The 16061-nt window shown below is 39.5% G+C and overlaps 2 protein-coding genes across 2 annotated transcripts in view; one reads left to right on the plus strand and one right to left on the minus strand.

Annotated features, from left to right (window-relative positions):
- Nucleotides 1-507: 507 nt before the first annotated feature.
- On the plus strand, nt 508-4010 carry LOC135469122 (C-type lectin domain family 17, member A-like). The gene is made up of 4 exons (XM_064747653.1): nt 508-678; nt 1791-2015; nt 2504-2581; nt 3252-4010. The coding sequence occupies exons 1-4, from the start codon at nt 618-620 to the stop codon at nt 3377-3379; spliced, it is 492 nt and encodes a 163-aa protein (XP_064603723.1). The 5' UTR covers nt 508-617; the 3' UTR covers nt 3380-4010.
- Nucleotides 4011-10188: 6178 nt separating this feature from the next.
- Nucleotides 10189-16061, minus strand: part of LOC135466713 (WD repeat-containing protein 81-like) — a 30007-nt gene continuing 24134 nt past the window's right edge. The window contains exons 20-26 of the mRNA XM_064744363.1: nt 14551-14653; nt 13204-13334; nt 12747-12808; nt 11580-11719; nt 11098-11197; nt 10809-10909; nt 10189-10405 (exon numbers count right to left, since the gene is read on the minus strand). Coding sequence (XP_064600433.1) covers nt 10277-10405; nt 10809-10909; nt 11098-11197; nt 11580-11719; nt 12747-12808; nt 13204-13334; nt 14551-14653 — 766 coding nt within the window. The 3' untranslated portion in view covers nt 10189-10276. The remainder of the gene's footprint in view (nt 10406-10808; nt 10910-11097; nt 11198-11579; nt 11720-12746; nt 12809-13203; nt 13335-14550; nt 14654-16061) is intronic.

Raw genomic sequence — 16061 nt, forward strand, 5'->3', positions numbered from 1 at the left:
CCCGTATCAGTATAATATAACTGAAAATTTGCTTAGTACGACGTTAAACCCCGCTAAAACATTTGCATTTCCCACACAGATTTCCGATCAGTGCAAAATTGTAACACGTGGAAATAAAATCAGTGTTTTACAAAATATCATTTTGGTTTCAAGAGACACATTTTGCGATAATTTGTTGATACAGATTTAAAACGCACAATACCCCTTCATTTCGGCCTAAATAGACAGTGGTTAGTGTGTCACTGAACCAGCAAATGTGCGTAGTTGAAATTCTTACTTCTAATGTTTTGTTATTTTATTGTGTTTGTCAGTTAAAAGTTTAGAATGGCGAATTTCTCGGTGTTTTGATTCTTGCTGTAGGTATCGTGACAATGTCACCATGTCAACACGGAGCTAGACTGAAGAGACAGACACCCGGCTATTACACCTCAAATTTAACCACCCAAGAGGACAGTTCAGTGCTGGGGTGCGCCGCTCTCTGCCTCGGTGACCCATCATGCGCCGCCATATCTGTGACGTCACTAAATTCCAGTCAGTCAAAGGCGAGGGCAGGTCGTGGAGTTTACTGTAGGCTATCAGATAGTACAGGCGAATTTGTGCCTGACAGCCATTGGGTGATGTATACATTGCTGTCATACAGCCCTACTGACGGTACATGTGACTCCCGCTTGATATCAGGTAAATGTAAAATTGATATGGCCCTGTGATCTGAATCAAGTGATCATAATGTCGGTCGTTGGCCCTGTGATCTGGATCAAGTGATCGGGGTGTCGGTGGTTGGCCCTGTGATCTGTACCAAGTGATGGGGGCGTCGATCGTTGATCAATTGATCAAGATGTCGGTCGCTGGCCCTGTGATCTGGATCAAATGATCATGATGTCGGTCGCTGGCACTGTGATCTGGATCAAGCGATCATGATGTCGGTGGTTGGCCCTGTGATCTGGATCAAGTGATCGGGGCGTCGGTCCCTGGCCATTGATCTGTACCAAATGATGGGGGCGTCGATCGTTGATCAAGTGATAATGATGTCGGTCGCTGGCCCTGTGATCTGGATCAAATGATCGGGGCGTCGGTCCCTGGCCATCGATCTGTACCAAGTGATGGGGGCGTCGATCGTGGATCAAGCGATCATGATGTCGGTCGCTGGCCCTGTGATCTGGATCAAGCGATCATGATGTCGATGGTTGGCCCTGTGATCTGGATCAAGTGATCCGGGTGTCGGTCCCTGGCCAATGATCTGTACCAAGTGACGGGGGCGTCGATCGTTGATCAACTGATCATAATTTCGGTCGCTGGCCCTGTGATCTGGATTAAATGATCATGATGTCGGTCGCTGGCACTGTGATCTGGATCAAGCGATCATGATGTCGGTGGTTGGCCCTGTGATCTGTATCAAGTGATCGGGTTGTCAGTCCCTGGCCATTGATCTGGGCCAAGCGATCGGGTTGTCGGTCGTTGGCCAAGTGATGTGGATCAAGTGATCAGGGTGTCGTTCGTTGTGTGAATTCAAGCACAGTTCCCTGCTTGCTCCATGGGTCCAAAAAGAAGTAGCTTGGTATCTAGCTGAAGCTGAAGTTGAAGATGAGGCTTTCAGGTTAAGTGCATTTTTTCAGGTGATTACCCACAAATTAAGTTACTGGGTTTGTTTTACTCAAAGCCCTATAAAGACTAAGTCTTGTAAAGGGCCTAAATACTAACCAGAGCGTCGAGAATCTACCTATGTCGATCCATCCACGTTCGTTCAAGTGCAACTAAAATTTAGATGTACCGTAACTTTTGATTTCAAAAAGAAACCACCCTTCCCGCAACAACAACAACGGAAGTCTCAACGACACCGAGAACATGCCCTCCCGATTTTGTTACTTTAAACGGAGGCTGTTATAAATACCATCAGGAAAAGAAGACATGGATGGAGGCGAAAACAACATGCGAGTCTGAGTCGGATCACTTGGTGGCGCTGACGTCTCTGCAGGAACAAAATCAGATTGCTATTGCGATATATGGTATCAGAGGAGGTAAGACCATTATGTATCAAATGTCTAGGCGGACTAATCTCCACTCCTTGTAACAAAAATGACGATGCTTACTATTTCAAACAAAAGTCAAACATTTTATCAGAGAGCAATTGTCTATCGACCGAAACTCTCTAATATGTCGTGATAATCACTTGAATGGGTCTCTTTCCCAATGGCCGAAATTCTCTAATACCTTGAATACATACTCATGAAAGCATCCAGTAGACCCAGTGGGCTAGAGCCCTATCATGTCACTAATTGGCTCCATATGATTGGCGGTACATATATTAGGCATTAATGACTGGCTAGTATTCATGACCGATAGGGAGCCTACCTATTCTACGTTGCACATTGTGTTAGTCCATCGTAATCAGACCCAATATCTTATATTCATGTGAACTGTTCACTTATCAATGGTGACAGTAGCTTATTTGTACTTTGGATACACCTTGAGGTCGTGACTGACATGTTCTTATAATTTCTTTTAGCGGGAGTGACCTTTCATGGTGGAGGCAATGACATGGACAGTGACGGAATATGGGAATGGCCGGATGGACAACCTTTCGGTATGCTTAGTAAGACCAGATTTCACTTACCCGATATTTATGCTGATATGTATTAATCCTAATTGTCTTAGTCACTTATAGTTTTCACAACTTATATATTACTTATATGTCATGCTCAACAGTATGACTGTACATATATATACACATACATGTAAGTAATTACCCTGTAATAATATGGTTATATGCACGGTCAAATAATAAAAGCAGATATAATAGTTGTTAATTGCTAATGTTGTGGTTCAATTTACAAGACGTAAGAAGATTTCAGTGAAAGAGAATAATTAAGTAACTCTAATCTGATGCTTTATCTTCAAATATTGACAGTTTTTGTACGGTAATACATCGCAGTATGCATTTAAATACTTTTCTCTCAGATTGCTATACAACGGACAGACCAGGTAGAAAAATGACACCTATCTTCGATAGCATTATAACAAGTACATGTTCTTTCACTAAGAGACATGTTCCTGGGTTTGTTCCAGCTGCCCACTTCTAACAGCCTGAATGTGAAAGTTCGTAGTTTTGCCATTGTCTATTGAAAATGTTTTAATGTTATCATTTCTAAGTAGTTGCAGTTTTAATATGGCATCTGCACGTAGAGTACGATTCAAAATAGATCGATAAAACAACAAACAAGAAAATACCCAAATGAATGTTTCACTGTTTGCAGATTTCTCGTACTGGGAAGGTGCCGTTCCGACAGGTGGGTGTCTAGTGGTGCCTGTGTATCCTGGGAAATGGACGACTGGAAACTGTGCATCAGACATGCGCGAATTCATGTGTGAGATTGATATGTGACCAGCATGTCTAACTTCATCCAATGGAGACAGCTTGTCTCGTCTGCAAAACGGATCTCTTAGCTTAAAGTCCTCGATACAAAAGAATGGACAGAAACTGAAACTGTTTGACAGCAGAACTCATCCTCAAACTCTGTCTTTAGATTACACGAACAGTTAAGCCGTGTTCACATGGTGCGACTCATTTGTATAAATTCGTTGATTGGAAATAGTTGCGGGAAATGTGAAAATCTCCATTTCATACGATTCATATTATTCATACGATTCGGCTAAAATCGATTGATATTTCACAATCGATTGGATTCTGTGGAAGTCTGAAAGTCGACAGACAAATCGCAGTGTAACTAGCCAGCCGCTCTATGTTGTAAGAATTCCGATAAAACTCGAGTAAACTGATACCAACATAAAATTTCAGTTCTATTAGGCATGTTATATGATGGAGCGCTCTTAACCGTGCGCTTTTGAACAGTTTAGTTTATACTTGGTTTGATGTCCAAAGGTAGCCACAAACTCACTTTCAGAGTTTGAGAGGCTTTTGTTTTCAAAATAGCGACAACATTCAACACTTTAGAAAAACCTTATTTCAAGAAATAGAAATTATAAAACTTATCGACATTCCTAAATCATTATTGGTAGGAATAAATATTTCATTGCATATTTATTGTCTTCAACTTCCTCCACTATTGTAGAGACCTAGTCAACCTGTTTTGAGTTCACTCCAATCTATATTTTCATATCTGGAAGGGTTCTCTTCACGCATACAGGCTCATGCTGATAAAATCTTACTCGTGCTTTCACCTGATCCACAGTAGATCTATATTCAGAAAGTATCCCTAGCGTATTTAGTATAAATTTGTTTAATGTCAAGCATTCATACAGATCGAGTATAGGCCTAGTGTCGCCAAAACCACCCAAACGCAGAATTTATCGCTGGCTGAACAAAACACTCCCAATTTACAGTTCGTGTAGACCACCAAGCAGTTTCTGTACCAATACTGATATCCTTAGTGACGCAATTTCGTCTCAAACCCCAAATGTGATGAACCTGCAACATTTTTAACCGAGTGCGAAGGTCTGCGGCAACTCGTGATATGGCCAGTTAATTGTGCGTTTCAGATGTCATGTATTTATTTAGGCCTTATAGGTCACACGACGAATTGAGGATTGGACGCCATTTCGCTAAGAAGCTCAAAGTCGTGATTATACTCAAAGTTGTGTGATCCACTGCAACAACAAAGGCGATATAGTGTAAGTAGTAGGCCTACGAGTTTGTAAAACTGCCGTATGTCGTAAGTTTTGACTTATGATATGACTTGCGACTTACGACCTGGAAGGCCTGGCTCCTTTCCATTGCTTACATGCGAATGTTTATTAAATATGATGACCACACAGCATTTTGAGTAGTTCTAGACCAGTGACGTCTGATAAAAGATGTAATCAACATCACTGCACTTCTACCTAATCCCTCGTGAGCCTTATTATTTGGGGATGAGTAACTTGCTACTTTTTAAGCATTTATGGTTTTTCTCTCCATATGCCGTGCCTTGTGTGTCATCAACACGTCCGTAATGAATGATATATTCAGACTTCTTACCAAGCACCAGGCCAGTTACACGTAGTTAACACAAACTGTCACAGAGTTTGCGGGAATGAACTCCATTACAAAAACAAGTATATAAGTCTCACGAAACCGTCTTCGTGGATTACATTTCGTTGGTTAAAATGCCATAATGCCAAAAGCGGAATGACTGAAGACAAGAAAGTAACATTCTGACGACGGAGAGGTAAAGGAAACAATGGAATGTTAAAGCAAACAATAGAATTTTCAAGGAAACAATGCAACGTTCAAGGAAACAATGCAATGTTCAAGGAAGCATACATTTCTCCTTTCTAGGATTTCTACAATGCGTTATATGTAGGTTTCTTGAATCAGTTTGTCTCCATTCCAATGAAAGTGCATGACTATACTCTGAATCCCGCGCATGCTTACCGCTTGTTGGAGCCAATGGAGTGGGCCAATGACAAAAAATACCGAAAATCGCCTAGTTCGTGGATATCGTCTTGGTGGCGTCAAACGACAAAATATCAAACAAGTGAAATTTTGAACAACTTATAGCTGTACATTCAGCCAAGTCTCTAACAAACTGCAATGAAATACAGCGCCATATAAACTCAAAGGTCTGATTCAATCAACACACCATTTAATATTACAGGTTTGGTAAACTGAAAGCTCTACTTCACTCATTCCATGGCGCGAATTTAATGAGTGGAAGTAACACGAGTGCCCAGGTTAAACCGCTATCTTTTGGCAAGTAAATGACACTTTCCCATATGTATACCTGTTTATGCTCAGAGTAAGCCCACTCAGTAGCCGGGTCATACTGGCGGAGGGCAAGTCATCTGCAAAGTGTTCATTTAAGCGCACAATGAGGGATGGTTGGGTTGGATTTGAATGTCTTTTTCTTTTTTTTTGTTTCTTTTTTGTTCGCAAAGTACTTTGGGTGGGCCTGTACTAAATAAAGTAGACAGCATTCCACAGGTATAACTTCTATTTTAAAATCAACAAAGCAATACTTTAAAAGTAAGTCATTTATTTGTATTTTCAATTGATTTTCTTTTGACCGATTTACCCTTACACATATATGTACAATTAACAAGCAATTCCTCGTCAGCATGGCATTCAATAAAAATTGAACGAATTGTCAATGGTAATATTCACATCTGGCCCACACATACACATGCTACAAGAGTACAAATAAATACTCACTACACTACATGGCATGCATGTAGACACAACAAGTAAATAACAAGTCTGATCTATCTGTTTCACAGGGTTACCTGAGCAAGTTACAACAGACACTTACGCACAGATATAATATTAACGAATGACTTGATAGGTTTTAGACACACACAGTTTTACAAACAGATGGTTACCTTATCAAGTCGGTAAGTACATTTTCCAGCAGGGTGAACGTTTACTTCCTCAATCATTATTTATTTATTTGATTGGTGTTTTACGCCGTACTCAAGAATATTTCACTTATACCACGGCGGCCAGCATTATGGTGGGTGAAAACCGGGCAGAGCCCGGGGGAAACCCATGACCATCCGCAGGTTGCTGGAAGATCTTCCCACATGCGGCCGGAGAGGAAGCGAGCTCAATCATTAAAAACATTATACTTAATGACTGCTGTTCAATGTAAAGAAAAGAAAGCTTCTAACTGCAGCATTCAAAATGGTATTAAGATTAAATTTCCTAAAGGAATGTTGTGATCAAATATTCCTGGCAGGTACAGACAGGGTTATTATCAGATATTCTAAAAAGTAATGCTATCATCAAATATTCTCATAAGATACTGTTGTGATCTATTTATTCAAACAAGGCAAGTTGTGATACATTACCAATAAGAACATAGTAACAAAAGGCTGTGAACACATATTTCCAAAATGTAATGTAGTGGTCAGATAACCCCAAAAGGTAATATCGTGATCATCAACTTGTGAAAGGTGGTCAGATATTAACAAGAGGTTATGTTGTGATCAAATATCTTCAAGTCTTTCTCAAAACGTCATGATCATTTAGATGTACTCTTGAAAGGTAATATAGTGGTCACATATTAAGAGGTTATGTTGTGATGACACATCCTTAAAAGGTAATGTGATCATCTACTCCTATAAGATAATATAGTGTTCAGATATCAAAGATAAATACATACAACTCTATAAATACATACATGAACAAGTATGTAGATTAGAAAGACGCAAAGTGAATATTAATGAGATCAGTATCTTCTGGTATATTGTGATTTACCCTCCATGTTATAGTTAAAAGCATTATAATTACAATATAACTCAAACTGGTTTGATGTTTACTGCTTATAGCAAATTTCACAACAAATATGGTACATTATATAATAATGTGCTTTTGACCATTACACGATATCACTCAGCATTTATAATAATAATAATAATTACTGACAGCTAAAGATGCTAAAACATCACACTACAGTTTAAGAGGCAGTCCTTGATGCTACGGGTTTAAATGTTAATGATATACATGTAAGTGTTCTCCTTATTACTGAAACATACCAAATAGATTCAACTGAAACACACACAGCTTGCTTCAATGGCTAAAGTATTAAAAACATTGAACACAAATGAGTGGTGTATGGATGTAAAAATTACACTGTAAACATACATGTACAGGAAAGATGAACAAGTTTATATAAATTAACACATAACGTAACTCAAACATTTAAAACTAGTTTAAGCTTTATCTAAATGTAAAAGTTCTGGCCCTAAACCTGCATACATGTACTTCTGTTAGCCAGCTGTTACTTTCCTCATGGCATAACCAATGTGTATACCATCACTTCAGACATCCCTTCAGTTTTCACTAGGTATATTTATGGCATACTTCTGTCACTTCCGTCACCTTGACTACCCTATATCCAGCACAAGCAGAATGTAAACCTTAACATCATCACCACAGGAAATGGATCTTGCTGTGATAAGAATGCATTTTGCCAATCCATGCACATGTACTCAAATTTGAAGCCATAATAATGAGAATTGTGTCATGAAATGTGTATAGGCCTATCTTCAGCTTTGGAAGAAATATATGAGTTACAAATGCATCTACATTTACAACTACATGGAAATACATAACCTAACTTGTTATCCTTTGATAACATCGTAAACAATATGAATGAAAATAAAAAGCTTGATAATCACATAAAATGTGACCTTAAAAAACATCAACATTTTGATTTACATGTAAAGTCTGATTTAAACATAAACACTCTTTTCCTTATTGTCATTTCGGCATGAATGGTACATGTAGATGTAGCTGATTGATGATATAAAATATAAAATCTTTGCTTTGCATCATATATTTTGGCAAGTTCCTCAAGTGGCTTAGTTTCTTGACAAGTCCTCAGATGAGGAACTACCAGTCTCTTATCAAATTAATTTGGATACATGATAAGGTGTGTACATACACACCAGTAAAACTGGACACCTTTAAGAAACATTCCATCCCTAACGTCTTTATAAAAGTCAGCATACTACATCTGTAATGGCATGGGATAACTCAGGAATGGCAACTCCAAATAACAGGTCTAGAAAGCTTCACAGAAACATTTTGCTCAGAACCAATGGATTTCAAAAGCTTGTGTATTACAGTTTAACTCTAGTTTCCTCCGTCACCTTATTAACACAAACATGACAATGATAATGCATAAAGACCACCCTGATTTATGACAACCGATTTGAAACTGAAGTTTTAACGGTTGGACTCAGTGCATTATCGATTAGATTTGTTGCTTATTTTTATTTCTAATCAGTACAGGTTTACTTACACTCTCAGTCTCCATCTCAATCCCTCTCCAACATCTAAAGCTGCTAAGGCTAAAGAACTACAGAACTCGTAAGTTACAATTTTGCTGTAATATACATGTAATCTACTTAAAGCACATGTATTTGCATAGAATGTAAATCTCTGCCAAGTAATACGACTGTCCCTATGCACACGCAGCTTAATTGTAAAAGACTTCAGGGTTTCAAAACAAATGATGCCATCATATGTGTACCTGAAGTAAACATACTAACCTCTTCAAGAGCAAACTTAATCATTGTATTTTCTGTGATATTTTCTATTTTCTATGTTCATACTAATCTGTACTGTATTTCCAAGGAAGTGTATTTCAATGTAGACTATTTCTTTAAAACCTTTGCACCAATGTATCATTCTCTTATACATGTACGTCCACATTTTCAAGGTTGGATGGTCACTGTTACAGATATTAGATTTATTGACCTCTTGACCACACAAATACTTGACTGTCTTAGATGAACATGTAAAAGGTGTGTAATTTAAGTCAGCTATCTAGAATTCATAACTGCCTTTCTATAACTTGGGCTAATATTACGCCATCTGTGTCAGTCATTGCTACTGGATTGGTGCTGTTGTCAGCACAGATGTCTGATGGTGTTGATGTCCGCACTGTAGTCTGATGGTGCCAATGTCAGGACAGCTGTTCAGTTGTGTTGATGCTAGCACAGCTGTCTGATGGTGTTGATGTCAGCATAGCTGTTTGGTGGTGGTGATGATAGCACAGCTGTCTGATGGTGTTGGTCAGCATAGCTGTCTGATGGTGTTGATGTCAGCATAGCTGTCTGATGGTGTTGTCAGCACAGCTGTCTGACTGTTGATGTCAGCACAGCTGTTTCATTGTGTTGGTGTTAGCACAGCTGTCTTATCATGTTGATATCAGCACAGCAGTCTGATGGGTGTTGTCAGCACAGCAGTCTCATAGTGTTGATATCAGCACAGCAGTCTGATGGGTGTTGTCAGCACAGCAGTCTCATAGTGTTGATATCAGCGCATCAGTCTGGTTGCATCGATGTCAGCACACCTGCCTGACGGTGTCAATAGCACAGCTTTCTCATAGTGCTGATGTCAGCACAGCAGTCTGATGTTGTTAATGTCAGTGTAGGTGTCTGATGGTACTAATGGCAGTCAGACTGTTGATGTCAGCACTGCAGTCTAACAGCGTTGATGTCAACACAGCAGTCTAATAGTGTTGATGTCAGCACATCAGTCTGGTGGTACCGATGTCAGCACAGCTGTCTGATAGTGTCAATGTCAGCACAGCTGTCTGATAGTGCTGATGTCAGCACAGCAGTCTGGCCGAGTTGATGTTGGCACAGGTATCTGATGGTACTGATGTCAGCACAGCTGTCTGATAGTGCTGATGTCAGCACAGCAGTCTGACGGTGTTGATGTTGGCACAGGTATCTGATGGTACTGATGTCAGCACAGCTGTCGGATAGTGCTGATGTCTGCACAGCAGTCTGACGGTGTTGATGTTGGCACAGGTGTCTGATGGTACCGATGTCAGCACAGCAGTCTGATGGTGCCATTGTCTGCTCCTAGCAGCAGGGCTCTGTTCATCGGCAGAATGTTCATACAAGTCAACACACCCTTAAAGGTGTCACTTCTTAGTCTGGTGCTTGTGAAGGAATGCTGGAAACAAATTACCCACAGGAAGTCATAAATCAGAAATTTACTTTAATACACATACATGTATCTTGTCATACAATATCTCGGTTTTACAGAAAGAGGCAAAAATTAAATTGAATTGAAAAGAAAACAAAAACACAAAATTGTATCTTATTCTACTGAAGTTTAAATACCTGTTAGAAACAACTTCTTTTGTTAAACGAGACATGACTACCCTAGTCAAATTTGACTAGTTTGCCAAATTTTCATATTTCTATAAATAGCCTCCAATGATGTCACAGTGACCAACACTGCATATATTACCTATACTGTCTCTGACACTGAACATGGTAGTTGAAGAGAGCAGACAAAAACAAATCATTTTTAACAACAAACTGACTAATACATATTACAGATGATAACTCACATGTGCATCAACAGAACTATGGACGCCTATCTTATTGGCTGTAGTGGCTGTGATGATCTGATGATTGTAGAAGCTCAAACAGTGGACTGGCTCAGATGGGCCTAAAATACAAATATACATACATGTAGTTGGCAGGAAGACGAATTAGCTCGATCAGTAGGATTTTAGCTTATCGTATGTAATCACTTACACTCAAGAAAACTGCAATAGTACTTGTGGAATAATATAAATAATAAATTCATACATTCACATATTAAAGAAGGTGGTATAAAAAAAGACAGTTGCCTACCTCTGAAGTGACAGATATCTTTACCATCATCTACCTTCCACAGCTTGATGGCCTGGTCAAAGGAAGTTGTCACAAAACTATTCTTATTGTAGGCCTTGATCTGAAACACCCACAAGTACATGTAACTCCCTTATACAAAAGACATGTACAATTTTTTTCATCAGAATGTACAATATACATGTACATTAACTTGAGAGTTTTTTCTTTTCCATTTTTTTTTGGTTTGCTAGTTCTTTTTTCTTTCACTTCAGTAGAATGGTACATCTGGATGCACCATGTACTGAAAAATCTGATCCGTCATTCCTTAAAAATTTTCCTGGAAGTTTTGTGAAGTGTGATCCACAACTCCGCATAGTTAGCATGCTTTTCTCCTTTAATTTTTTTTGTAAGAAACATGTTGTACCACTTTACCACTTCTCTTTCACGTATGCAAGTTTCTCTTTGTTTGGGTTCATGCAAAGTTCCTTCAAACATGAACTAACCTGTAGTATTTCACCATCATGTCCCTTCCACGCCCCTAACAGTAAGCCAGTCCTGAGGTCTAACACAGCCAGGAGACCCGTGGAATAGCCCATGGCCACCCAGTCTGAGCTGGGGCTCACCGTAACGCAGCGGATCAACCCTGTAACAAACCAACACATCACATCAACCCTGTATCATACCAAATTAGATCAACCATAAGAAAAACCAACACATCAAATAAACCCTGTAACAAACCAACTCATCAAATCAGCCCTGAATAAACACATTAACACATCACATCAACCTTATAACAGATCTACACATCAGATCAATTCTGTAACAGAGACACACATCAGATCAACCCTGTAACAAACCCAGACATCAGACCAACCATGTATCAGACCAACATATCAGATTAGCCCCGTAACAAACCCAGGCACCAGACCAGCCATGTATCAGACCAACATATCAGATTAGCCCCGTAACAAACCCAGACACCAAACCAGCCATGTATCAGACCAACACCTCAGATCAGCCCCGTAACAAACCCAGACACCAGACCAGCCATGTATCAGACCAACATATCAGATTAGCCCTGTAACAAACCCAGACACCAGATCAACCATGTATCAGACCACCACCTCAGATCAGCCCCATAACAAACCCAGACACCAGACCAACCATGTATCAGACCAACACCTCAGATCAGCCCCGTAACAAACCCAGACATCAAACCAACCATGTATCAGACCAACATATCAGATTAGCCCCGTAACAAACCCAGACACCAGACCAACCATGTATCAGACCAACACCTCAGATCAGCCCATCAAACACATGTAAATGAGGTGTGTTAGGTACACATACATAGTATATGTACCTGGTCAGGAGCAATGCTCTCCCTCAGGCCATGTCCAGTTTCCTCGAGTTATAAACCTGAGCCCCTTCATAAGGTGACATATTCTCTAGTAAGGCATAAAATAGTAAATAAATGAACACATAAACCCACCTGTTTTAGTTCTGAAGGAAAACAGGAAAGCCTGTGATGTATTTGAAAACAGAAAAATTTTGATCCACCTCTGATCTGATAGTACATGTATATGTGATCTGATGGGAGCCTAGCGGTCTAGCGGACTGAAATCTAACCGCTGTACTCTGTTGGTCTTTACAAAAACATAAATATTTACCAGAGGAATTTGAAGTACATCTAAACTCGTGTGCATACTTAGGGCCTCGCATGTCCAGGAACCTACAACAGAGATATGACATGTTCTAAAACACACGAAATACCATTCCTCTGGGTCATGGTTATTGTAATAATTAAACGCGAACAACAGTTTTATAGGCCTCAACTTGGGTGTATAGTTAAAAAACATTCCAGCACACAAATCTTGTTACATGATCATTCATCAACCAATGGACAAAATGCAATGGTTACTTTAATTAGTTTTTGGGCATTCAAGATTTAATCATATAATATACAGTTTGCCAAATGCCTGCTTATAAAGAAATGTGAAGTTGAAACTCTCAAACTGGTCCTCACTGATTTCAGTTCACAAAAACAAAAATACACATGCCATATAAATAACAACTACTACAGAAGATAGAGTTCTTTGTTCATCAGAAGAGATATGTGTTTGCTACCTGAGTGTGCCCTCCGTGGTGGCCGTCATGAGGTGAGGATTGGGGGCAGGCAGCGGGGACAAGGCTAACACAGGGCTGTGTTTCGACGAGTCTAACTGACTGATCACCATCGCTGTGAATGGGTCCCAGATCTGAGCAATACAACAATGTTACACACCTTATCAACTCTGATCAACACAACAACAGTATACATCTCTTCAGATCTGAGCAATACAACAATGTTACACACCTTATCAACTTTGAGCAACACAACAACAGTATACACCTCTTCAGATCTGAGCAATACAACAATGTTACACACCTTATCAACTCTGATCAACACAACAACAGTATACACCTCTTCAGATCTGAGCAATACAACAATGTTACACACCTTATCAACTTTGAGCAACACAACAACAGTATACACCTCTTCAGATCTGAGCAATACAACAATGTTACACACCTTATCAACTCTGATCAACACAACAACTGTATACACTTCTTCAGATCTGAGCAATACAACAATGTTACACACCTTATCAACTTTGAGCAACACAACAACAGTATACACCCCTTCAGATCTGAGCAATACAACAATGTTACACACCTTATCAACTCTGATCAACACAACAACAGTATACACCTCTTCAGACCTGAACAATACAACCATGTTACACACCTTATCAGCTCTGAGCAACACAACAAAAGTATACACCTCTTCAGACCTGAGCAATACAACAATGTTACACACCTTATCAGCTCTGAGCAACACAACAACAGTATACACCTCTTTAGATCCAGGCAACACAACATTGTTACACACCTCATCATCTTTGAGAACACAACAGTACACATCTCATTAGCTCCAAGCAATACGACAATGTCATACTCTGATCAACTCTAATCAACTCAACAGTATATTAAACCTCATCCGCTCTGACCAATACAACAGTGTATATGTACACCTTTTCAACCAGAAGTGCAGATCTGCCGGCACAATATACATGACATTCCATGAGGGGAACACATGATGCTCGTGTGTTTTCTGCAGGTCAGATTACCACTATGTGCAGATTTGCCCCTTGTAATGTAAATAGCAGCCAACACAAGCATTCCACTCCACAGAAACTTTAACAATCTTAGTAATATGAACTTTCTTTGTGTAAGGTTCCCAAAACCTTAACAATTCTTAGTTTTTTTTTTTTTTTCATCCATCATGGTACTGTGTATTGGTACACATACATGTATGTGTAAAGGTTGGATAGAAAAACCTACTCCTCCAACTGTACATTATTTCTGCCGAAAGGAAGAAGTTTTGTCTACAGTTTCTTATCTGAGCATTTCATCAGCACCATTTGAACTTACATGGACTGTGCTGTCGCAGGAGGCAATGTATCTCATTGTCTCGACAAAAGCCACGGAAAACACAGACTTCTTGTGGTAGGGATAACTCCACTGACACCTGGACCTGAAATGAAGAAATATACCATAATTTGTAATAATTAAAACCTGGCAAAACAGCAGGGATGCAATATGTATTTACATCATATATATATATATATATATATATATATATATATATATATATATATATATATATATATATATCTGTGCTTGAGGTTAAAGGTCATACTTCACAACTTTTCAGTCATGTAATGACCACGAGTCCTTCGGTGTGTATACATACATGTGTGGTGTGTGTGTGTACATACATGTGTTGTCTGTCCCCTTGGAACATTGCTCATCCATGCCGATTAACTGCTGCCCTCACTGAAGTATTATGCGGAAGACTCGACACATGACACTCCATCAAGGCATATTTTACTGTCAATACGCCAGCCAGTCCTGTTTCCTTGTATTAACCTCTAAGTGCTAAGTGCAAAGCGAGGAATCAACGAGTACTATTTTTTAATCTCCTTTTCAGATCTCGTAACTTTCAGCCGGACACTTAAATGATTAACCTAGGGGTCAAAATACCTCTTGTCTACCTGTCGGCGACAAGTCACCAAAAAATTCACCTTTCGCAGCTACAGGTCGGCGTAATAAGTTTACAATAATGTTTAAGTCAATATTCATGCATGTCTAAGTTTATGAAGTCTGTATATTTACTTGGCCTTCCCATGATCAAAATGTTCGTCACAAGCCTTCATCATTTTCGGCCCGAACAAGTCAACACTGTTAGGGCGTCATTTAGGCCATCGTCAACGAACCTATCATATTTACACTTTCAATTCCGAGACCAAATGTACCTTCAACGTTGAAGAATGTGCATAGGTTATCATAGCAACAGGAAAACTAAATCTGCAAGAAGCCATTTTCATTTTTCCGCAAGGATCCTCAGCTATGACGGAATGAACAAGTGCAGGTCAACCTGAACTACAGAACAGTCATTGCAGAGGAGTGAATCAATCAAAAATGGGAGTGTCACACACAACTCAGGATCGTGTCTCCCATCACTGCATTTGCAGTTGGTGCGAGTTGCTGGCCACCATCGTACAAATTACATCTTCTTAAGAACAGCGTGAAACACCAGTCAAATAAATAAATAATAAAATGTGAAGTTAATATTTACAGCCCCAACCTCTTCCTATCCCCCAAAAGTGTACTGCTTTAGAACTGTGTTGTTAACTTTTCTCCCTTGAGGACTGCGCATGGCGTCCCAGGTGTAAAAGGGAGCATCTCAAGATGCTTTTCCTCTGTTGTTTCCCTTGAATGGAGAAAGCATGTGCACACAAGTACAGACTGAACTGCTGCAAGTAGGTTTCAATTTGATGATCGACTGTGCAGAAGTCCCACTCCCAACAGAATATGGAATGCACAGGAAAATTCTACTGAAACCAAATATTCTTGTAATACGGTAGACTAATATTCCCTTG

This window comes from Liolophura sinensis, chromosome 6, assembly GCF_032854445.1.
Source record: "Liolophura sinensis isolate JHLJ2023 chromosome 6, CUHK_Ljap_v2, whole genome shotgun sequence".
In the NCBI taxonomy this organism is placed as follows: Eukaryota; Metazoa; Mollusca; class Polyplacophora; order Chitonida; family Chitonidae; genus Liolophura; species Liolophura sinensis.

What these genes read in the sequence shown, in the direction of transcription:
- LOC135469122 (XM_064747653.1), top strand. Translation starts at nt 618, where the DNA reads ATGTATACATTGCTGTCATACAGCCCTACTGACGGTACATGTGACTCC. An exon ending in GATATATGGTATCAGAGGAG is followed by an intron (nt 2,016 to 2,503) that starts GTAAGACCATTA and finishes AATTTCTTTTAG; the next exon opens with CGGGAGTGACCTTTCATGGT. An exon ending in GCCGGATGGACAACCTTTCG is followed by an intron (nt 2,582 to 3,251) that starts GTATGCTTAGTA and finishes CACTGTTTGCAG; the next exon opens with ATTTCTCGTACTGGGAAGGT.